We start from the raw sequence: 24,058 nt of genomic DNA, 5'->3' as shown, positions 1-24,058 counted from the left end.
ACCTTTGCTGAAATTTTGAATTCTTCATAGCTATCTTTGAGAACTTTCATCCTGTGCCACATGCTAAAGAGAGCGCAGACTGATGAACACCTGAGTAGCTGAGGTTTCCTTCTTTGGTACCAGAAATAACAAATTCTCCCTACAGAGGAAACCAGAACTTCCATCTTCATTGGGAGTGCTCCCTGAAACAGCTGTTGTTCTTGCGCTTTGGTAGAAGTGTTTTTGAAATAATTTACTGAGCAACTGGTACAGTCCTGCTCCGAATCAGTACTGCCACAGGCTGAAAACTGCTGACAACTATCCTATTAACAGAGACATGCCGGCACAGACTTCAGGCCAGCATCTTAGACTAGCAACCCTTTTTAAACATGATAGTTTGAAGTTTCATGTTAAAAGACCTGGGGAAAGCAAAATCTTGTCCCACGGTGAGAGGTCACCTGCCACCACCATCTTCAGGCCTGCCAAGTCACGTTCTCAGCTCATGAGACTCACACACTTCACTCACACGTCCCTCTTCCTGCCGATATCCAGCTATTACACACAGGTCTTGGAGGGCTGTGGCATCTCTCTTGTGCTCCAAGGCACACGCTTGAAGGAGCTGGCTCTCCTGGTAGCAATGTGCCTATATGCCACATGTGGTTAGAGAGTGAGAGCGCAATTGTGGTGCTCCACCAGGACAGAGGAACGAGAGCTGGTTACAAGGGGCCCATGCCCTGAGGAGCTCCACTTGAAGGCACACCCATCAGCGGCAGCCCGTCTCTCTCTGTCACATCATCTCACACTCACATGACTAACACTGTGTGACCCCATGCAGAGGCATGCTAAGAAGAGTCACATATCAAGGGAGAAGTAAGCTGAGAGCTCTGCATCTTATTCCAGCTTGCCCTGCACTATAATGCCAACATAAAAAAGTTGGATGAAGAACATGCAAGTCCCTTGATGGGCAGGCATGCTAAACTGGCACCTGGGTTCTTCTTGAAAGAAGACAGCACATAAGCTTTAAATAACCTACTCAGAAACCAAACCTCTGGGCTATTCATATCAGACATGAACAGTTGGACACACTCTTTGCAACACAGACTGAAAGTCTAAAAAGTGCTTTGTGAGAGGGGTCAGTGCTGTCCCTTGCTGTGTTTTCAAAACTTCTGGCCAGATCCCGCAGCTTGTCTTTACAGACAGTATCACTATCACACATAACAAGACACAGGAACACACATAACCATAGCTCTGTTAGCAGGAGTCTCTATTATCCAAATACACAGGCAGCCATTTGGCAGAAATTGCCTTCAGGGCTTGTACATACATACTTTACCAGCTGTCAGAGGATCTCTTCTGAATGACTGATCAGTGAAGAAGAACATGCCTGTAAGCAGTTCTTCCACTTCAGTTTTGTACCTTGGATATAAAAAACTATTTAAAAGCCAAGTACATGCCAATGGCACAGGAAAAGCTCTGAGAAAAATTAGGACAATTGCATCCATTAACTGGTAATTTTCCACATTAAGTTGTCTGTTATCAAAACCAAATCCAACACACCTAGCCCTGGAGGAGAACACTCTTCCACAGCTGCTGCAGATGTAATAGGACTAATGATGTCCCAGCTCAGGAATACACATGGAAAGTTGTATGTGACTTATTTGACAGAAAAAATGCACGCAATAAGATTTGTTTGCTCAATTCCTTTAAAATTTTTACTTGAGTGGAAATGAAAGACAGGAAATAATATCTCTTAGGAAAAAGAAGAAGATAATTCCTTTAATGTGGCTGCTCTGACCTGAATATACTTGTACAGTCTTCATGTCTGGAGAACAGGAACTCCTCAGATGAATAAAAGGAACATTAAGTTTGACCAAAACCAAAACAAATTTCATTTCAATCTGCCTTATCCACAGAGCTTCACTTGAGCACTTTTTTCTCCAAGTAACCTACTACTCCCTTATTTACTAACTTTGTGTCTTGCAAGGCCACATGCATTTTTTATCAGCAAGATAATGCTTTAAATTACATTCACTGTAGTAAACACGTTAGACATTGTTCCCAACAAAGCAGGCACTGAAGAGAATACAGGTCCTTTTGAGCTGCAGCAATGACCTATTACCACTGGGAATCACAAAAAAAGAACATAAACGGGTTACTCAAAAGAGACTGTTCAACCAAACCAATTTGTAGCAAAGTCCAAATGTCACAGAGTCCTCAGGTCAGGGTGGTAACACACTGTATGGGAACCCAGTGACTTGGCGTCTTTACATCACTGGGGTGGTTTAGCCTGGAGAGAAGTAGGCCGAGGGGAGACATCGCTCTCTACAACTACTTGAAAAGCGGTTGTAGCGAGGTGGATGTCAGTCTCTTCTCCCAAATAACAAGCGATAGGACAAGAGAAAACAGCCGAGAAGAAACAGCCTCAAGTTGTGCCAGGGGAGGTTTAGATTGAATATTAGGAAACATTTTTTCACCGAAAGTATTGTCAAGCATTGGAACAGGCTGCCCAGGGAAGCGGTGGAGTCACCATCCCTGGCGGGATTTTAAAGACATATAGACGTGGTGCTTAAGGACATGGTTTAGTGGTAGACTTGGCAATGCTAGGTTAATGGTTGGACTTGATCTTAAAGGTCCTTTGCAACCTAAATGATTCCACGATTCTATCACGCTGGCAATACTTCTCATAAGAGACGGGTGGATACTGCTAGTGCTGGGTAGGACTGGGGATACAGTGTTTACCAGCGTAACACAGAGATCTCTAGCAGTTTGGAGTCTCAAAAGAAAAAGTCTACCACTAACCACAATATGAGAGCAGGAGAGCTACTAATTTGGAAGAATTTAGGTGAAAGAACATATGGCAAACCTCTCCTGAGCCACCTGTCCCAGAGGCAGGGAAGGACAGACAGGCCATTTACTGGTATGGGAGATGACGATAACAAAGAGAAAGCATCACCATGAAGAGGGGGAAAATAAGAATCAGAGACTCACCCAGTGACTATGCCCACACAACGAATGGAGGTACAGGGACCAGGCTGCGCTCAGAAGGGGTATACCACTGTCACTTCAACCCTGGCTATGCTGTGTCTCTGTAAAGTCCCATTAGGCTGCTGTAATAAAAGCACAATCCCAACTGGAAACAGCATCTAGAAGGCGGCCAGCAACACTTTTGTACTCTCTGCCCGGCTGCAGTATGTATTTCTGCAAGCACATACAAACCAAACTAACGAACAAACAAAACCATTGTTCTTAATGTCCAATTTTTTACAACCACCCTTCTTCCAAAAAAACCCAGTATGAAAAACGTCAGTCTGTTAGCTGCTGCCTGTTTGAGGCATTTCCTGATCCCAGGAACTGATCCCAGGACAAAGTTTGCTTTTCTGTGGCTTAGGGCAGGACTCAGCATCTCTCAGCTCCCTTATCACTTTACGCTGTGCGTGGGTGATGGGATATGTCCTGTCAGATCTTCTTGCTGCAACAAAGCCGCCAAGACTGTAAACTGGGTGACCAAGGCATCCCCAGGAATGTGAATCTCCCCGTCACCTCCTGTTTGCTAACAGACCTGAGACCAGGGTGCTGGGCTCATCCTGGAGCCTATGCCAGCCCAAGGAGGGCACTCCCTAGGAGGCTCTACCTTGACAGGACCTCACAGGCATGCCCAAATCTCACCTCTGGGCACACAGATTCAGTAATTCCCATGAAATTCTGTTTTATGTCTTTCTTCTCAATTGCCCCTGCATGGTTCCCTCCTGCCTACTCTGATATAATATGAGATCAGACTCCAAAATGAAAAAAACAGTACAAGTTTTCAGGCTGCAACTGTTTTTGTAATGCAGGTGCTTCTGGCTGTAAGTACAGCCAGACAGCTCTCTGCATCGCCAGTATGCCATACTGAAAACAGACATTCTTTGAGACGCAAGACTCCCTTTAGGAATAGCTATTCCTGTAGTGCCACCTTCTGGCTTAGGGTGTGGGAACACCATAGCTGAAAGTGGGACTGATCAAAACGTATTTTTATCTGTTAAAAAACACCACAACAGGTTTAGACTATGGCTCAATATACCGAAACACCCAAACCACAAGAATTCTCTCAATAGATTATGTGTAATTCACCTCACAGTAAATTATTAGTTTTAAAATGACAAGATTTTGAAAAATATCTTCTGGGCCTATCTGCTTTGTGTTTTGAGCCATTATGATCTTGCTTTTCAGCTTTTGTTTTATTTCTCAACAAACATCAAGGCTCAAAACTCACTTTTTGCTTACAGTTTTTGTGCCATCTTATGACTCTGGAAGGTATTGCCTGCAGGTTCCCCAACACCACATGGGGAGTGAGGAAAGCATGTATAATCCCACTGACGGGGACTGCATATCATTTTAACTCAATCCTTACCACAATGACGACTGGTAACATCTATTTTCTAGTCAGTTTGTATCTCAGAGTTTTGTTGGTAAAGAAAGCAGATAGGTACTCCTTTCTCAGTGAAAAATGCCCATTTATACTTCAAAAACTTTTCCAAATGGTTGACTCAGGATTGTATTACTGGTCAGGGCTCTGCTCCATGCAGCAGGGCAACCACACGAGCAGAAGGGAGGAAGAACAATGAACAGACTGTTAATTCTTTATTCTTTCACACACCTCCAGGAGGTTTCTCTTCCTGAAAGTAATGTTCTCTCCATCCTTTGGAAAGCCCCTGCGCATAATAATCATAAACCACCTTCTTTAGGAAAACAGCCTTTCAAACAACCAAAAAAACCCCAAATTGCTAAAAGACTTTGGTGTGCAGGTTTCGCACATTAAAACCCACAGACACCAGAAGGCCGGGGGTAATCTTCCCCCGGGGAGCGGCCGCCGCAGCCCGGGCCCGCGGACGCACCGGGCGCCCGTCCTTCCCGCCAAAATGGAGCCTGAGGTACCTTCCCGCTTCCGACCGCCTGGAGCAGCCCTGAGGGGGAGGGAACTTGGGTTTCACCCCCCTCGGTCCCTCGCCGGGGCTGGGGGCGTCAGGCCCCCCAAAAACCGTCCTGCCGACCCGAGGAGGGGCGACAGCCCCGTCCCTGAGGCGACATCCCCGGTGCTGCCGCCTCTGACAAGGGACGACGGCACCATCACACAAATAACCTCCTTCGTCCTAGCGGCCACCTCACCTTCCCTGGGTGCGCTGGGTTGCTTTTTCTCCCGCTACCCGCTGTAACGTTATTTCAAAACTATACTACAAACCTAAAAATACTAATATAGATGTTTCACCCTAATCCTGATGCATTAGAATATACATGTATTACAATGTATTATTGTAACTATAGGAAGGCAGGAACAGGGATGCGCGTTGCGAGAGAGGCTTTGGCCAGCAGCAATCCTTCCACTCGCCACAGAGGGTGAGGAGCAACACCGACAGAACCGAAAAACTGCCACTACACGCCCCAGAAAGAAAACGATAATAACAAATTAATAACACCATGACCAACCCATCGACCCCATGACAGGGCGACGATCACACCACCCTCTGTCTACCGCCTACCCCGCAGTTTTTAACAGCGGTACCGCTCCGCCCCGCCCCGCTCCGCCCGGCCTGAACTGTGCTAAGATGGCGGCGCGGCTGCTCCGCCTGTGTGGGTTCTTACGCGCAGCAGGTCCCCGGCCCTTCTCGGCCCAGGCCAGGTTAGCGGGGTGCAGGGCAGGTGTTGGTGGGTGTCGCCGGGGTGGGGGCGTTGAGACGCGGGTGAGGAGGTGAGGCGGGTGCGTGCCGCTGCGCTTGGGCGCGTAAGGGGGTGTATGTATTTGCCAGTCTGCGTGGGGGTGTATGTGTTCATGGGGTTGTATGTGCTGTGTGTACGCATATATACACATATCTATGTGGTGAGTGTACGGGCTCATGTTTATGTTTGGAGGGGTATGGATGTGCGCTTTATGTGTGGCGGGAAGGTTATAGGCACAGGCGTATATGGATACATAGGCGTGTGTATGTGTGTGCCTGTGCCCCCGTTGGAGGAGGCAGCTGGGGTCCGGGTAAGCGGCTTGTTCCTGGCGGGCCAGGGAGCGCCCCGAGGCCCCTTGGACCGCGGCCCGGGCCCGGCGGGCCCCCGCGCGTCCCCGTGACGGTGCCGACCTTTACTCCACTCCCCGGGGGATGGCGGCTCCCCTGGCGGTAGCAGGTGGCGGGCCGGACGCGTCCTTGCCCGGTCACCCGCGGCCTGTGGCAACCGGGCACTGGGACTTGGGGAAGGGGGTTCTCGGGGAGCAGAACGAACGGGAGTGTGCCTGCTCCTCCTCTGGCCTTCGAGCTGTGTCCCCGCGGGCTCTGGTTGGCGTGAAGGAGCAGCCCGACCCTTCCCTGCGCGCCGTGCGGGCCGCAATGAAACAAAAGGGTGGTCTACAATAAAGCTCAGTGTCGTCTTAAACAGCTTTAAAAATAAAGTGGAGCTTTTGGGAGCGTCGCTGCGTGCCTAGCACGGGAAACCTGTGTTTGAGAGTAGAAAATACTGAGCAAGAAAGTTGCAGTAGCCCATTTCTCCCAAACATCACTAGAGGTAATTAGAGCCTGGGTTTCAGGGGTGTTTAATCCTTCGCATCAGAAAGAGTATGAATAACTTCATATGGCAGTAAATGAAGACCTTTGTCTCGGTAATGGAGTAAGTAAGTGCAGGCTCAGCTAAGCTCTGCGGGACTGCACACACTTGCTGTGCTTTGCTGGGAAACTAGTGCTGAGGAACTGAGGAGAGATGAACAAAATAGTCGGAGAAAGGAACAACGAATGTCTTTACCATTTAATATAGCTCAGCTCTCTGTTTATAATTTCTGATGTTTTGTGGCAATAGAAGCAAGCAAAGAACCCAATGCACAAATACAGAAGCAAATCTTCGTTTCAGCCCTAAGTAGTATGTCATCCTTGACAGTCTAAACTCCCGCAAAAGTGTTAAACCCTTGCTTGTTATTTTGTAATTATACTCATCTAAATATATCTCTTGTGGTTTCAACTACTGATGTTTACCACTTTTTCAGCTTTTATTTTTTATTAAAGAAGCATTTTATTTTTACATGTTTTTATCAGAGTTTTGGGAGGATTAGCCTTCCTGTACGATAAAAATACTGAAAGTTAGAAGGAATTAGAAAATAGTATTTTCAAGGTTAGAGCTATGTAGATATCTGTGATAATGCAGCGTATAATACAGATTTGGAGTGTGCAAATCCATGTTGTACTTGCTTTTATTTTGAGTGTGTGATTTTTCAGTTCATGCATTTGTAATTTTGGGACTTTTGGGAGCACATACAGAATGGACAAAGCCAAAAGAAAAGTTTACTTGTTCAAAAGGTTACCTCTCTGTTCAAATTGAGCTGAATTGCATTTTGGAGGTTGTGTGTCAGGAGGAGAAGGCAGTGATGATTTTTAGCATCTGTTGCAAACAGAAACTTTATCCTTTTACCTGTGTATGTATTATTTTTGATGTAATTGAAGTTAAGGACAAACCAGTCTTGCTTTACCTTCTTTCACAGCCCAGTGAAGTACAGTGTATGTTAGGTCTTTGTATTTATTGTGGACCTAACTGTGTGCTACACTTGGGATATGAACTATGTTTAATAACACAGATGTTCCCTTTCTTTTAAAAGGGTTATGTAAATGGGGTGCCTGTGTCCTAACAGATGCTTTCACTTGTATTTTTTAGTCCTCTGCAAACTGAACAGCAGGGCACAAAGCGCCCAGAACCATCTTCTGCTAAAAGTTTGGTTGATATAGGCACTCGGAGGATCTTCTCATCAGACCATGATATCTTCAGGGAGAGTGCCAGAAAGTTCTTTCAGGAGGAAGTGCTGCCTTTTCACGCAGAGTAAGATACTTCTTAAACATTCTGGCTTGCGAAATAATATGTATTTTTACCACAGAGTGCTTTTTGGGGTGTTAGTCTTAATATGGCAGGATAAACAGGCTATCTGTTTTCATTTACAAGCTTTCTATTTCAAATTTACTCAAATAAAACAAACCTGCATATGAAAATCATATATACCCCCCCCCAACATTGCACATAATAAAAATTCACTGCGTTCTTTGAATTCCAGCATAGGCAATCTGGCATCCTCATCTTAGGCCTATGAACAGACAAATGAAGTTTGCAGAGATGTGGCGACAGTGTCCCTGCTTGTAGGTATTTATTCTAACACCAATGTCTTGGGGCTAGAGTTAAGAGAGGCATTTCAGTTCCCATGCTATTGTACTGCTGTCATCCAAAAAAGCATTGACGGTGTAGTAGAGGTGTTATACTTCTGTTGAACTAGAACTGGAGAGTGGCTTTTGCCCTTATTTTAGCTATATCCAATCATGTTACGGTTGGGAAAAGAAAATAAATGAACTCAGAATGTGTTTTTGAACAGAAAGCGTTAAACTGTACTAGTGTCTTAAGCAGTCTTTACTTGAAAAACATTCCTTTGAAAACACCAGGGGGTGGTGAAGGGCTTATTCTTTAAATACACTGCTAGATGAGTTTCCTGATGCAACTCGAAATGTGTATCCACAAACAGTTGAGAAGGCACAATTGAGTGGGTGGGGTGTTGTGGCTCTGGGGCAGAAATGAACAGCAGGAGGTACTGGAAACAGCTTACATCAGGGTTGTTGCCAACTATTTTTTTTTATCCTGAAACCATGACCTCAAAGTAGCTTGCTCTTCCACTGTATACTCATATTCTGTCCACAAAAACAGATGTTTTCCTTCATCTTTTGTTAGAATGACTTCTAGTGTAGGTTTGTGAACAGATACTGGCTCTGCTTGAGGTTACCAACGATCCTGTTTGCTAGCTTGCCGACACAACGATTTCCTAGAGACACTGGAACAAGTTGGACTTGTGTTCTTGCATCACTTCAGCGACCTATGAACCATTCTGTTCTCACACCTTTCAAGTAAACAAGGAGGCTTCAGGCATAGTATGTTAATCAGCTGGGCTGATGTGAAGAGACAAATGTGGCATCAGCGAATCCAGTTGTGGATTATTGTGAGGAGGAGAAGCCTTGGTGATGGGCGAAGAGGACAGGAATGGCCCTGAAGGTGGGGGGGCGGGGCGGGGGATAGTCATGAGAGAGCTTTGTTTAAGACTTCCAACGTAGGAGCAAAAGTTCTGGGAGGTTAACTATGTAGAATAAGATACTTGATTAACTGTGGATAAGTGCTATGGTATAGCTCTGCTGCATATACGTGTGTCAGAGGAGTGTCTCTGATACAATCTGTCTAACATAATTTTGAATTTGTGGGTTTTTTTTAAAAAAGACATTAAAAAGAAAAAAGCTGGGTCACTAATGGCCATCCAACTTTCTGTTGAGTTGGCAAACTCCATAAAGAGGCACTATTTTTTTCAAGAGTAAGGGATTCCTGTGGTGTTAAAGTTTGAAAACTGTCAGCAGATAAGCCTATATTTACAAACTTGAAACTGCCTTAAAGCAGTAATTTACCAAGATACGGTACTAACTTGTAATAAGTGCACAGGGACTGTTTTTGGTTTGTTTTTTTTTTTTTTTTTTAAATACAGAAGTGACAATGTGTTAACGCTTGGTTCTTATAATGTGGTTCTTATTGGTAGAGTTGAATTCTTTCACGGAAGATGCTGATGTGTTATACTTGTTTTGTATGTGGGGAAAATGGCATGTCAGGAAGATAAAAGACCTGCTTGTAATTATCCAGATGGTTGTGGCTAAATCTCCTAAATCCCAGTCTGGTACTCAGACCAATAGGCAGCACTGCCTTTCATAACAAGGCTTAAAGAGATGTCAGGTTATATGTTGGAAGCAGAAATTCAAACTTGTTATACAGTCGGTGCCCCTGTAATGCCAGTGGCATCTGTGGACTTGAAGAATAGAAAACTTACTATTAAGCCACTGCTTCTTAGCTGCAAAATATATGTCTGTGTACCCTACACGTGTGGTATTGAGACTGAAAGTCTCTTTCCATGCAGTGAAACCTGGCTGCGGGTGTTCTTGTGTGCGGCAGCAGCCATGACAAATAAACAGTAGCACATGGGGGATTTAATGCATGACTGTTCTTGTGTTCCTCTTGCAGATGGGAGAAGGACGGCCAGGTGAGCAGAGAGCTCTGGGAAAAGGCTGGACAGCAGGGTTTGCTGGGTGTTGCTATTGCTGAAAAACATGGAGGCATCGGAGCAGATATTCTCTCTTCAGCTGTGGTCTGGGAGGAGCAGTAAGTACTAGATACTTCAGGAAGAATTTCAGTGGTTTGCATCAAGAGACTATTTTTTTTCTGTAAGACGTCTTCATGGAATATGTTTGCTTACAGAAAATGGTGTTACCTTTCTTGTGGAAAAGATAGTTTAGATGTCTGTAAATCCCTCCTGTTTTAAGTATCCTGGATGATTGTTTAAGTAACAAATGTCATGGTGCTCCACTGTTAGGACTTTATGGCTGGGGAAAGCATTTTTGTTAGTCTGGTAGGTTATATACCCATTTGGCTGTGAAAGTATGTTATATAAATAACAGTACAAGTGCCACAAGCTCAAATTGTCTGAGACATCTGTGTGATGGGGTTTCTTTGTTGTTGGGTCTGTGTTGTAACAGTGTAAAGTTCAATGTTTAAATCTTTGTAGTACTTTTTTCTGAACTTTGTTTTTCCCCACTCCCCAAGAATGTATGTTAACTGTACGGGCCCAGGATTCAGCCTTCATTCAGATATAGTCATGCCCTACATTGCAAACTATGGCTCTGAAGAACAGATTAAACGCTTTATCCCTGAAATGGTTGCAGGCAAGTGTATTGGAGCTATTGCCATGACAGAACCTGGGGCTGGCAGGTAAGCTAAATATTAAAACAATGGTCTTAAAGTTATGTTCTGTCTGTTGATTTGTCAGTGAAAAAGATTCTGAGCCTTCTGGTTATATGGTCATTTTAGTGACTGGACAATATCCTATGTTAGGTAGGACCTGAAAAAAACCTGTTCTATATAGATTAATTTATTATAGCTCTGTAATTTCAAGATATTTGCTCAGAATCCATTTCCATATTGTCCCACTGTGGGCAAATATGCTTTGTACTTGCTTTTATAGCCTGAGTTTATAGTTACTAACTTGCTTGTCATGTAAGTGTACTCTTAATATGAAACATTGCAGGAGAAAATTACATGCCTCAGTAAAGAGGGCTTGACTTTACTATTAGCTTTTGTTGTGGAACATAACACCTTATTTTCTGTCCTCTGAATCCTTTCAAAAAGAGAAATGTCCCTCCTTGCCCATCATTATTGAAGGGCAGACAGCACATGTTTGGAGGAGATGCAGCTGGTCTGGCCAGTTTCCAAAACAGAGAGAGACAGTGAAGAGCAAAACCTGTTGGTGTCATGCTTCTACAAATGGTAGATGTTGCCAGTGGCTTTTTACAGAGCCCCCTGATCAGGGTTGAGCCCGCTTGGAGGATGTGGTTTTGTCTGGTGTTTGTCATCAAAGGCATATTAGTGTAAGGGGATACTGACCTGTTGATGTCAGTGCTTGTATTACACCACCTTCCACAAGTAGATAAAGTTAAAATGGGACCTCATGCTCTTGTACAATTGCATAGATTTATCATCCCTTTCCACAGCGTGCTTGTGGTTTGTGTTGCACCCTAAGCTAATTTCACCATGTTTCGCTATCCTCATATGTGTTTTCACTGAGCCTGTGCCTGGACGGTATAAAAACTACCTTATTTTATACTGGGTAAAATTCAAGATACAAATTGCAGCTTCTGGAATGTTTTCTTGAAGGACCTTTTGAATTTCATTTTAGTGACTTGCAGGGAGTACGAACATACGCAAAAAAGGATGGAAGTGACTGGATTCTTAATGGGAGCAAGGTAAGTGAACAGATGTACATACTGCTTTGGGAACTGAATGCATTTAGACAGTGAAGGATGTACACCACTGTTGGTATCTCCCCCCAGGCTTTTTACTTCTGTTTTTTGTGGGTTATGTTGTAGTTGTGTTTTTTCCCCCTAGTTACTTTTCTTGTAGGACTTAAGATATTTCTGTTGCTGACAATTTTACGGATCAATTTATGGAAGGGCTTGAGTAGGTTCTTTTTGTAGCTTTTAAATAACCCTATGAAAGGCCTGTTTTCCCTTAAACTGGGAAGAAAAGAGGGGGGAAAAACCCAACTCCTGCATAATATAAGCAGGACCAGAGCTGTTTTTTAGTTCTGAGGTTGAACAATGACATACATACGCTACCACTGTGAAAACTTGTGTTGCCACAGTGCAAGCTGTGGAATCTTTATTCAGGAGCCTGCTGGTCATGTTAGGAGAAAAAAAAACCCAACTGCATCAGATGTTCTTCTCTGTGTGTTCTCAAGCTGTTGCAAAGTTGGCAGCATTAACCTCTTCTTTCATTGCCATAATCAAAAAGAAGGAAGGCAGAACTAGTGTTCAAGTAGAAGTGTGGGTTCCACAGCTTTTTTTTTTTTTTAATAAAGCTATGAAATGTCTTAATCTTCTTTCTCCACCCCCCACTCCTCTTCTTTTGTACCCCTGCTGATAACATGGCAATGATAGAGACTTCTGGTCTGAGCAGAATTCCAAGTGGCAAGAATGTGTGCAAGCAAATATGTATGTGTAGGTGTTCAAAAAGATACTTGCTCGTGCTGCACAGTTCAAGTCAAGCAGGACAGCTCATTTCTTTTGTTGGAGTTAAGATGGATCACTTTGGCGGGTTTGAGTCATTCTACAGGATTATAGTAAGCAGTTGCGACAAGAAGCCATTGATAGTTTTGTGTGTTATACCTTGGTGATTTAATTCTAGAATAGAGAACCTCTGTGTTCATTTAATATCTACATTTGATACCATATTCCTTCTTTATCAGACAAAAGAGAGCTGTGCGTGCTCTAACTTCACACTTCTGACCCACACAATACTTCTCAAACTAATTCCTACTTTAATAGACCTTGTTCCAAAACACTTAATTCAGAAAGCTTAAAGTTTTTCTGGATACTTAAACCTTGCCTTTCAGTTCAGCTGTGAAAGTGTCAGTGTAACTTTTTTTTGCTGCTTGATGATCTCTTCTTAACTTCTATCTGCCTAGCTCCTTGCTTTATTCCAAGTTGCATTTTTTTTACAGGTATTCATCACTAACGGTTGGATGAGCGATGTAGTGATCGTAGTTGCAGTTACAAACCGGGAGGCCCGATCTCCTGCTCATGGGATCAGCCTTTTTCTGGTGGAAAATGGAACAAAAGGTTTCATCAAAGGACGCAAGCTGAACAAAATTGGCCTGAAAGCTCAAGTGAGTTCATACAACCCCTAACACGTAGTAGACTTGGAGGAAATCTAAAACCACTTAATGCTTGGCATTAGCTAAATAAATACAAAATGGAACTGTGGTGCTAGTCTAGCTCTTAGGCTTTAGAGCACAAACGATATACGTGCAAAGTGTGTATGCTGGGTTTGCCTATGGAAGCCTGAAGTATGTGATATGCAGGGAGAGGGTGAGGAAGCTGGATTTCTTCACTCTGAAGAAGCCTGGAAGGACAGGATCTTATTGGTGTCTTTAGCTACCTAATGGTTGGCTGTAGAGATAGTGGAGCCAGATTCTTCTTAGAGGAGCACAGTGAAAGGGAGAGTGGCAAGGGACACGAGTTACTTTAGGGAAAATTCTAAGTAGGTATTAAGAAAAAAAAAAAAATCACCATAAAAGTGATCAGATACTGGGACAGGTTGTGGAGCCTTTTTCTTTGGAGTGGAAAGCATAACTGGACAAGGGCCTCAGCTACTTGCTTTGCTGGAGCTGTTTTGAGTCGGAGATAAACTAGATGACTTCTGGAGGACCCTTCTCAACCTAAATGAATCTATGATTTCAAATTAAAGTGCACGATAGCAGGAAAAAAATGGGGCAAAATAAGTGGAATGAAGAGATGAAAATATCAGGCTATAAACTGTTGCATTTAAAATCCTCTTAGGACACAGCAGAGCTGTTTTTTGAAGATGTGCGGTTGCCAGCCAGTGCCTTGCTTGGAAAAGAGAACAAAGGCTTCTATTATCTGATGGCAGAGCTCCCTCAGGTAAGAGGAACGTGACTGTTTGCTGTCCGTATGGAGAATATGGAGACAATTTTTGTCACTGCAAGAATCTGCCTTAGTCTTGAAGATTATATATCATGGGGAGCCAGTTTGGGATGTTGGTAGGCAACATTGTGTTGGTATTGCTGCTATTTAATTGAAGTACACAGTTGCTAGTGCTAAAAGTGCAATTCTTTGGACATTGGTAAAAATGTCAGCATCCCACCAGCTCAAACCTAGATCTCTTAACCCAGCTGTTGAAGAACCTCTGAGAGTAGTGTATTTAAAAGAACATACCACAGTTTTTTCTTGTCTACTTCTAGCATGGAACCACTTTGCTTAGTAAATTAAATATGGCTTGGAGGTCTCTGATGCATTTGGCATTCTCTTTAAAAAAACAAGCAAGCACTGTTGTTCTAGCTCTTCTACCGGTAGAAGCATGTTAAAGATATAAGGAACTCTGTCCATATAGTAAAGTAAATAAATTGTTTAGTTGCTAAAATGCTTTGCTAGTGGAAATAACGATTTATGACTTGGTTTACAAAGTTTTGGAATTACTTGGGAAGACAGTGTGGTTTTTCAAAATGTGACTGTGTTTTGTCAAGACTACGACTTTGTATTTGCCTCATCTGGTAGGGATCATGTTTATTTAATTTTATGCTGTGAGTATGAAACCTGATCAAAGGAAATCTTTACTGCCTTAAAGAAATAGATGCAGTCATGAACAGGTTTAGCGTGATGCATCAGATGTTTTCAATGGTGCTAGAAGTAACTGTTCTGTAGTTAGTTTCTGTGTTTCAACATGTTATGAGGAAGGAAAAAACCAGCCAGTTGTTTTTTTCTAGGTTTTGTTTTTTCCAGAGGTGTCCTGTTGAAATTGTTAAATAGAGTTGTTGTTTAAACTGAGCAGTGAAAACAGTAATTGAAACAGAATTTGATGTGACTTTTTTTTCAGTCAGTAAGAGTCCTGTGGTTGACTTGTAGCTATTTTTTTGAGGCATTGTTGTGATAGAACGTTACCCGAAAAAGACTTAAGTGAGCTTCAGGCAGCAAGGCATTTGTCCCACTCATTAATTTCAGTAATGCCATGTGTCTGATTTGATACTTAGTGTGACTTATGCCCCCTCCCTTAATGAACAACACTGAACATCTGTGTCCCAATTGTGCATCTGATAGGGAGAAATGTAGGACTAATTCAACTGGATTCCGTAATTTGTGTTTCAAAAGGAGAGACTGCTAATTGCTGATATGGCTCTTGCTGGTTGTGAATTCATGTTTGAAGAAACAAGGAATTACGTGAAGCAAAGAAAAGCTTTTGGGAAGACAATTGCACACTTACAGGTGAGTTTGAGCTGAGAGACTTGTCTACAGATTCCAGTGTGCATTTTCTTTAAAGCTGTGTATGTGAAATAGTGAGCAAATGAAAATCACTGGGCAGCTTCCAAAAGACTGTTTGCACAGCTTTCACTGTTGGACTGTGGCTGTTGTTTGCATCCATGCCCATCATTCATTTTTGAAAAACAAAAATAATTAAAAAAAACCCAACACCACATAAACTGTAACGTTAGGTATTTTACGATTCAGTTAGATACCTCCCAGCAGTGCTGCTTCTGGAAGTGAAATATGCAGGCAGAAACCATCCTGGCTTTTTGCTACTGCTGAAGAAAAATTACCTTGTTGCTCTTAGGCTTGCATGTTACTGTGGCAAGTCCTAGTCCCATGGTGTGCTACTCCTGCATGTATTTCTGTTTCTGCCTGGAATCCTATGGACCGCAGAAGTGCTTGGTGCATGTGCAGGTGCTGCGTTCCTCTGCACGTGATGCACTGCAGAAAAATGAACTTTGAGGCTAGTGCTGGTTGGGGGGTCCCAGGCTACCCTGCTGTCTGAATGCCTGCAGAGGTCTTTGTATTCAGCTTTATGGATGTTGTAATGAGATTGCTGAGCTAGCAGCTAGCTGGGTATTTAAGTGACTGCGTATGGAACTGTTGGGTCATTCTCTGTGAGCATACCTCACTCCTGACAGTGGTAGTTAATTGTGTTTTGAGACATTTATGCCTATGCTCTTTAGTTGCAGTCATAAAACAGATGTTGCTTTCTGCAGTATTGCGATGTTACAGTTTTCCTGAAAACCGCATTAGCTGTTAGGGCTGAAGCAGACCAAGCTCCTGCGTGCTTGGTTTATAGGATAGAAGTGACTCATATGGGTTGGAGGATGTTGGCTGCCTCTTTTTTTTTAATATAATTTTGAAATAATTAAAAAAAAAAAACAAACCCCAAAACATTTCTAAGTCCTGAGACTTACTTTGTCAAAATTAAATCTTTAGTTGTGAATAGCAGCAGAATTAGGCTCTTTAGAGGCTGGAATACTAGGTATCTTTCAGGAAATTATGATCTTAATCTGTTTTTAAAGTTAACATTCAGGAAATCCATAATTCCAGATGGACTTTTGTATGTGCAGTGTGCAGCTTTAACACAAAAGATATATATTTTCCTTTTTTAATGTAGGTAAGGGATGCTTCCTAATTTTAGTAGTTTAATGTGCAGAGACCTCAAAAATAATCTCCTTTTTTATGGTAGCCCACTGCCAACCGCCAGGTGGCCAATACACTTCATAAAGTATATTATTTTTGCCAAAATAATCCATTCTTGCGTACCTTTTCAGGTTCCTTTTTGTGGCTGATGGCTAGAATGTGCCTATAATCAAAAATCCTTTCTAATTGGAGCTCTGCCTTGCCTAATTCATTTAGTCATGCCACAGTAGAGTGTTTGAAATCAAATCTTTTCTTTGTAATAGTAGACTGGTCCATTATATTGTCAAGGGAAGCAAGAAGATTTTTTTCATATAATTTTAGAAATGTGAGATTAGAAAAAACTTTTGTTACCGGGTGGTGTTTTTATCTGCTCTCTACCAGAATTACAAGACGGTTGAATGCTTGCCTGGTCTGGTTTTATGTAACCTTAGAGATGGATTTGTTTTTTTTTACCTCTTCTACCTAGAAACTCTCTTCCAATGTGTCATAACTCAGTGTTGAAAAACTTTCTGCTAGTCTAGTATTTCCTTTGTTTTTCCTTGTGTCTTTTTGCATATGACTTAAACTCTGAAGAACTGAATGCATAGAAAAAGCATTCAATAGATGATGAAATGTTACTAACTGGGGAAATTGGTGGCTCTACAGAGTGAAAGGACATTGCCCCACAAGAGGGAGCTGAGAGTGACAGAGCACTCAGTGCATCCTACTCTGTGATCTCTAGGAATTTGGTTTCAGACTCTTGGAGTTTTTCTTTTAAGGTCATGTTTTGAGTTGGTCTTGAGAAGTAAAAGGGCAGTAATTTTCTCCAATAAGATTGGTAAAGATGTAATTGTATGGAAAGTAAGCTGTCTTCTGGTGTACAGAGCTGAAGTTGTTTAAAATGGTGATTTCTAACAGAAATACTTTTAGAAAATGCTCTGCTTTCTACTTCAAATATCACTTAAATTCTGCTTCTGCTCTTTCCTCTGCCTCCACTATCCACTTCCAAAATAAGACAGTACAGCACAAGTTGGCTGAAATGAAAACGCAGATCTGCGTGGGCCGAGCTTTTATGGACAACTGTTTGCAGCTGCATGCAGATAAACGTCTGGACTCCTCCACAGCTTCTATGGCAAAGTATTGGTATGTGGTTAAAGTAATTTGGAAGTGTTACTTGTGTGATCTTGACAGGACTCTAACGATAAAAACACTAAACTGTTCAGATCTAATGAAAAGATAAAATTACTGTCTGAATAACAACATTGTCAGATTCTAATAGAGACAATCATGTAATCAACAAAAATCTTAGTTATATGGAAAACCAGTGTTGGTTAAACAGATCAATTTCAAAATAATGGCATGGTTTTAAAATAGGCTTCCATTAAACAAGATCAGGACTCAGCTTTAGCTTCAAGTAAAAGTGAGTACTTCATTGGTATTTAGACAAGCATTTACATTTTGCTATAGAAAATTGTTGTTGGGTGTGGATTTTTTTTTTTTTACTGGGGGTAGTTGATATTTTTTTTTTTTAAAAAAGCACAGATTTATTTGAAGCTCACATGATACTTTTTAGTTGATGTTACTTAGCAATTTGGCCTGTTTGGCCCAGCTAGTTTTTGAAGCTCTCTGGTTTTGGGAAGAAGTAGTTGGTTACAGCTATTGCTGTAACTGAGACTAAACAGTGCTTTATTTTATTGGCCAAAACTCGTCCTCCCTCTCCCCGTACTTGGTGGTGTTATCTGTTAACTCAGGTTTAACCAGAGAAAGCTGGATGAGTGGCACATGAACTTGTATAGTTTTATCTTGCTTGCAAAGATCAGAGGAAAAAAAAGTACATCAGACATGAGCAAATAATTTTATGCAAGATGCAGAGGTTTACAGATTCTAGACTTTGAAAAATAAGTATAGAGGAAATGAGCAGAGAGTACTAAGGGAATCCAGAGAGAATATTTACAATGAAAGGATTTTGACTGAGTGCTATGCCTGGCACTGATTAGTTGTCATACCTAAAAGCACCAGGTACATAAGCAGAGTCATTCAGTTTTGAGGAGGAGGAAAAAACTAGTGCCAGCTCAGATATGTAGACTTACTTCTTCAACAAAATGCCCAAAGCGAGGCATTTGAAACTCCGCCACCCTCCCAACTGTTTAGCACCACAGTGTGTTTTGGATTTCCCCTTTCCCTAATGGAGTTCCTGTGACTCCCTTCATAAAACTTATCTCAGATGGTCTAGAAAATGCTTGAACGTAGAATCGCTTTATTCCCTAACGTTTCAGGAGACTACCTCCAGTTAATTTTCCTTCAAACCTTTTGTATAGTCAATGACTTGAGTTAGAGCTTTGAAGTATTTTAGAACATATTCTGTGCATCTCTTTTCTAATATCTGATGAAAGGTCTGTAGGTTTTATTTTGTGGTGATGGGTTGTAAACCTAAATTAATTTGAAAATATATTTAGGAAAGACAAGTCGGCAGCAGTGAATCACTGCAACTAAAGTTGGTATAAAAAAACCTAAGGATTTAATTGGATGAGCAGACAGTTTGGAGAAAAGGACTCTTACATTCTTCCATGATAAGCAATTGACTTGAATTGTCATTTTCTTTACTTTTGTTGACACTCCGAAAGATGTATGCTTAGAAACTGGGGTTTTTTAGTCTTTTGTCTTGAACTTCCAGTGCAGTTAAAATCTTCTTTTGCAGTTAAATCCATATTTTGCAGTGAGTGGTCCTGTTAAAGTATTACAGTATTTTTTAGAATTGAAAACGTATAAAATCTATTGTGGAAAACAAATGCTCCCCAGGTGATGGTTATACTCAGAGAGCATCCTGGTGTGTTGTCTAGTAGGGAAAGCCTGTGATGCTGTTAATTTTTGTCAAAGCTGAGGGATTTGTTAAGAAAAGAGACTGTATCAACCTGCTTTACAAAAGAAATCTCTTGGCCTGTGAGAAAGGTAAACAAGCCTGTCTGTTTTGAAAGCTTGCTTTCTCCAAAAGCTCTTCCATAAGGAGAACAAATCTTTAGTACATTAAATTGAATGATACTTATTTCTTACTGATCATGAAGGAAGAAAAAAGTTCCTCAAAATACGAAGTATTTTAATAGCCAGCATTTAAGATCAGTTTGAGTAAAAAGTTTGGCTATATTTTTGTCTTGCTAACTTATCTGTATCTCTAAAGTTTCAAAGCAGAACATACTTCTAAAAAATTTCTTTTTGGTCATTTAAGGTCTTCTGATCTTCAGAACAGCATAGCTACGCAGTGTGTGCAACTGCACGGAGGATGGGGGTACATGTGGGAGTATCCAATTGCAAAGTAAGTGTAACATTTCAGACTTGAATGATGAAGGATTACCAGCAAAGTGAAATGAGGTACTTCCTTTAGGTGTAATTGTCAGTTGTTTTGTGTTAGTACTGATTTACTGTTCCTTTTCTCATCATGTTTATTGAAAGGTAATCTACTGTACAGATGTCTTCAGGAAGGCTTTGTTTTGATTCTCCAAATAATGCATAAGCTGTTGAGCAATTATTATCTATTTTTTCACAAAATAGAAGTTGCTTTTCTAGAATGTTAGTTGAAAACAGAGAAGCAATGTAAAAATAAAAATGAGGAGAGCTAGTTTGTATATTTTATCTGAAATTAAATGCATAGGTATGAAGGAAAGAAAACATGTTGGTCAGCCTAAATCTTGTGTAATACCACAAAATAACAAATTGCCTAATCAAGAGCATGACTGGCTACATTCAGCTTTTTTCATACCTTTTTAAGTGAAAAAGTTGAGATTTATATTGTAGAAAGAGGAATTTGCCATTTCAAATTTTTTGCTTACTTGATGAATTTAGGGACATTTATGGAGTTCTCTTATGTATTTCCTTATGTATTAGCTGTGAAGATGCATTTCCTTTTGTGTACACGCCATTTGCCACATTAAGAGGAGTTTTCGGTGCTTTTTTTTTTTAAAAAAAAGTAGTAGAAATAGCAAACCCAGGAAAAGCATCTGCTGTGCAGTTGTCATAAGCAGATAACTTAAACTAATTTTTTTAACTGAGTAGGTTTTGTTTTTATTTTTTTCTAAATACATTAAGAATATGAAACATTGCTTTAAAGTTACTTTTTTCTTGCAAGTTTTTAATGAGTGTAATAGGGTGCAGAACACTCACATATCCTACTAAACAGGAAGGCCAGCAAGCCCTGTTCAGGCTGTCCTCAAACCCCTGCTTACCCCTGTGTGTGCATACAGGTTATCCATACAGGGTTTTATTATCCCTGTAGTTCAGCAACATGCATGTTTCCAGAGAATGGCACATTGCTCTATGTATAATGAAGCAGAATTAAGCTGGAAAAGCACACGGTCATAGTCTTGTGTGCCGTCACCAGCTGTGCATGTACCTGGGCCGAGTCCAGCGTGAGGATGGAAATGGTTTGGCTGCATGCAGCTTTTTGGCTGCTGGCCCAAATGGAGCTGGAGCTGGTGTCAGTAGAAGGCTGTAGCCAGCTGATGTGACACCAGTTGTCACTTTCTTTTCCTCCCAAGGTGTTTGAGTCCCACCTCAAAGAAAGAACCGACAACACTGTTAGCAGTCCTCCTGACAGGATCAGACAGGCCAGGGCATTAGAGCAAATTACCATGATAGCTATCAGTTTGGCTCTGCAGGAGTTGTTTTTTCACAACGGGGAGGTAACTGGGTCTTGCAGTTCACGCAGGCATGCTGTTCTGTGGGATGTGTGTGGTGGGTGAATGGGGGCTTTGGTGTCTGGTATTGAGTTAATGCTCAGGTGATGTTGAGGAAAGGAGGGATCAAGAATTGGGGGGGGAAGGTGGTAGGAGTCTGGTTTTATAAAGCTTTATTTTTATTTAATTAGGGGGATAGTGGAGACTCTACAACATAGACAAAAATCAGGGAAGAGGTACTGATCAAATTCCTAGTTTGGTACAGTACCTTGGAAAGGTGAAATATTTTAGGCAGTTGAAACCTCTTTGAAAATGTGAATCACTTTAAAAATGGGAATAGCACACTTGGAAAAGAAGGATCTTCAAAGATAAAACTTTAATATTTTTTTCTTTTGATTGTATGTCCATTCTGAGTAGTTGTTTTTAACCTTTCCTTGTTTTTTTTCCCCTCCTTCAGAGCTTTTGTGGATGCCCGTGTTCAGCCAATCTATGGTGGCACCAATGAAATTATGAAAGAACTTATTGCTAGAGACATTGTCAGTGACAAGTAGGGCAGATGCTTACTATTTTGCAGAGTCTTCCAGAATCCTTTTATATTAATATATGGCATAAAATCACACATCAGAATGTGAGTAGCACAAATGTGGTGTATCATATTCTTTCAAGGAAGTGGCACTTTAAAAAAAAAAAAAAAGTGTTAGTAACAACAGCGTGCTCATGCAGCATATCTAATATTTAATGAACTTTCAATGTAAATATGTTTGGACAAGACGGAGTAATTCTCTGGGTTCCACAAGTTCTGGTAGCGAACGGTGGTTTTGCGTCTGGAACATTATAGGTATGTTGCTTCTCAGGATCAAACCTCTTCTCCAGAGAAGGTGCATTCTTAACATTTAACTTTCATTTATTTCTTGATATAACTTTGAATTTGTATTTCCCCTTGACAAGTATCACTGTGTCAAAGTAGAACTTGAAACTTTTGCTACCCTTACTATACACCTGCTTACTGTGCAGCAGCCACCCACTGCAGGGAGGGAACGTATGGCTGACCTCTATGTTTACATGTAACCCAGAATGCCTTATTTTAATTACTTTATTCAAATAAATATAATAAAGTATTTCTATGCAATCTCATTGTTGTCTGTGTTACTTCAAAGCCTGAGGGAGAACTGGGGTGCTTCCTCTGTGCCCAGGTTCACCTCAGGGCTTTGAGGGGGAGTTTTGAGGAATGGAATGTGATGCTGGTGATTATTTTCAAATACTTCCAAGTTATTACCCCCGATAAGAATGCTAAAAACAATTTTTTTGGTTTTGTTGTTGTTGTTGTTGTTGTTTAGAGATGCCCGGGTAGATCTCTTCCCCCCTCACGGCCCCGGCCGGCGAAGGGAACACTGCTCCGCGCGCCGCCGTCCACCTCCCGCCGCGCCCTGCGGAGGCGCGCGCGGCAGGAGGGTCGTCCCCGCCTCAGGCGCCCCGCCAATGGCGGGAGGCCGCCCCCACCCGCTCGCGCCGAGGTCCGCCCGCGAGCGCGGTGCATTGGCCGCGCTCCTCCCCTGAGCAGAGCGGCCCCTCCCTCTGGCGCGAGTAGGCCCCGCCCTGCCGCCCGAGCTACGCTTTAGCTGGGCGCGGACTCTTCAACAGCGGCAGTGGGAGCCGCGCCGCGCGGGCTGGAGGCGGCAGCGCCGCTGTGGAGAAGCCGGCGGGCGGAGGCAAGCGCGGGGCTTCGCGGGGCAGCCGGGGTTGGGCGGCGAGGCCGCCGGTCGGCCGACGCTGCGCGCCAGCGGGGAGCGCCGCGGTGAGGGGTGGCGGGGGGGGGGAGAAACCGGGGCCGGGCGGCAGTTGGCGATCGCGGCGGGAGCGGGGCTGGCGCCGCCGAGCAATGACGCGCATGCGCCTGGAGAAGACAGGAGTGGGGGCGGGGCGGGGGGGTGGCTAACGGTCTGGGCGCGGGGCGGGGCCCGGGCGCGCAAGGCGGGAGCCGGCGGGCGGGGCCGCGCCGCCGCCGTTGCCCCCTTCCAGCGGGTCCCCGTGGGGCTCTGTGGGGGCCTTGGCGTCCTCCCCGCGTCGTGTGAGCGCCGCTTGTCCCGGTGCTGCCGGGCTGGCCCTGCCTGGGGCTGCCAGGCCGTCTGAGGGCGCGGGGTGCGTGGTCCCGCCAGCTTCACAGCAGCGCGGTGGAGTAGGTACATAGTGTTCTGCTGCCTCGTTCTTTTTATTTTATTTTTAATGTTTGGGTCAGTAGATGGGTGGAAGGCTTTAGCCTGCGTTTTCATGTGTGATTTCTTCACACATTTTTTTTAATTCCTGGGTTAAAACTTCCCTCACGTAATCAAGCTGAAGAGATTGCCACAGATTCCTTTGCCTTCCAGTGCCCCTGACCAAGTTGGCTTCCCAGACTACAGACCACTTACGCATAAAACTGAACGCTTTCGGTAAAGCAGATAGCAAAGCTCTGGACAGCAGCTCAGATCCAGGTGCGTCCCTCAGCCTTCTCTGAGATTTCCTGTGTGGTCTTAATCCACTTTGTGCATCAGCTCCCTGGTTGCAAAATGCTGAAGCGTTTCCTGAAATAAAATGTAGCCCTGACTGAGGTACTTGATACTCCTCAGCAATGGGAAGCAAAGTAAGCAATTTAAAAGGAAAAAAAAAAAAAGAATCCAAATGACTAAAGTCTGCTTTTTGTCAAAGGGTAGATATTTCCTTTTGGTGCTTAATTTAATAAAAAGGAAATATTAAAAATTAAACTGGGTAAAGCATGGTTATAATGCTGGTAGGTGTACCAACTGAGAAAGCTGGTCTGTGTGCCTTAGGACTCTCCTTCCTTATTGGTACACATGGTGAAATCCTGTAAATGTTTTGAGGAGTTTAAATTCCAGTCATCTTAATTAGTGTCTGAGAGCT

General features: G+C 42.7%; 1 protein-coding gene across 1 annotated transcript; it reads left to right on the top strand.

Annotated features, from left to right (window-relative positions):
• Positions 1-5,561: 5,561 nt before the first annotated feature.
• ACADL (acyl-CoA dehydrogenase long chain) lies at positions 5,562-22,177 on the top strand (the record flags this gene model as incomplete). Its single annotated transcript, XM_082001491.1, has 11 exons — positions 5,562-5,635; positions 7,639-7,800; positions 10,015-10,152; positions 10,594-10,758; positions 11,723-11,789; positions 13,046-13,210; positions 13,884-13,985; positions 15,210-15,323; positions 17,509-17,636; positions 19,717-19,803; positions 21,618-22,177. 11 exons carry the CDS (start codon positions 5,562-5,564, stop codon positions 21,709-21,711), a joined length of 1,296 nt encoding a protein of 431 aa, XP_081857617.1. The 3' UTR covers positions 21,712-22,177.
• Positions 22,178-24,058: the final 1,881 nt, after the last annotated feature.

This window comes from Phaethon aethereus (genome assembly GCF_964289735.1).
Source record: "Phaethon aethereus genome assembly, chromosome: 6".
NCBI classification, from domain to species: Eukaryota; Metazoa; Chordata; class Aves; order Phaethontiformes; family Phaethontidae; genus Phaethon; species Phaethon aethereus.
The sequence above is the reverse complement of the archived record's forward strand: the minus strand, read 5'-3'. Positions and strand labels throughout refer to the sequence as shown.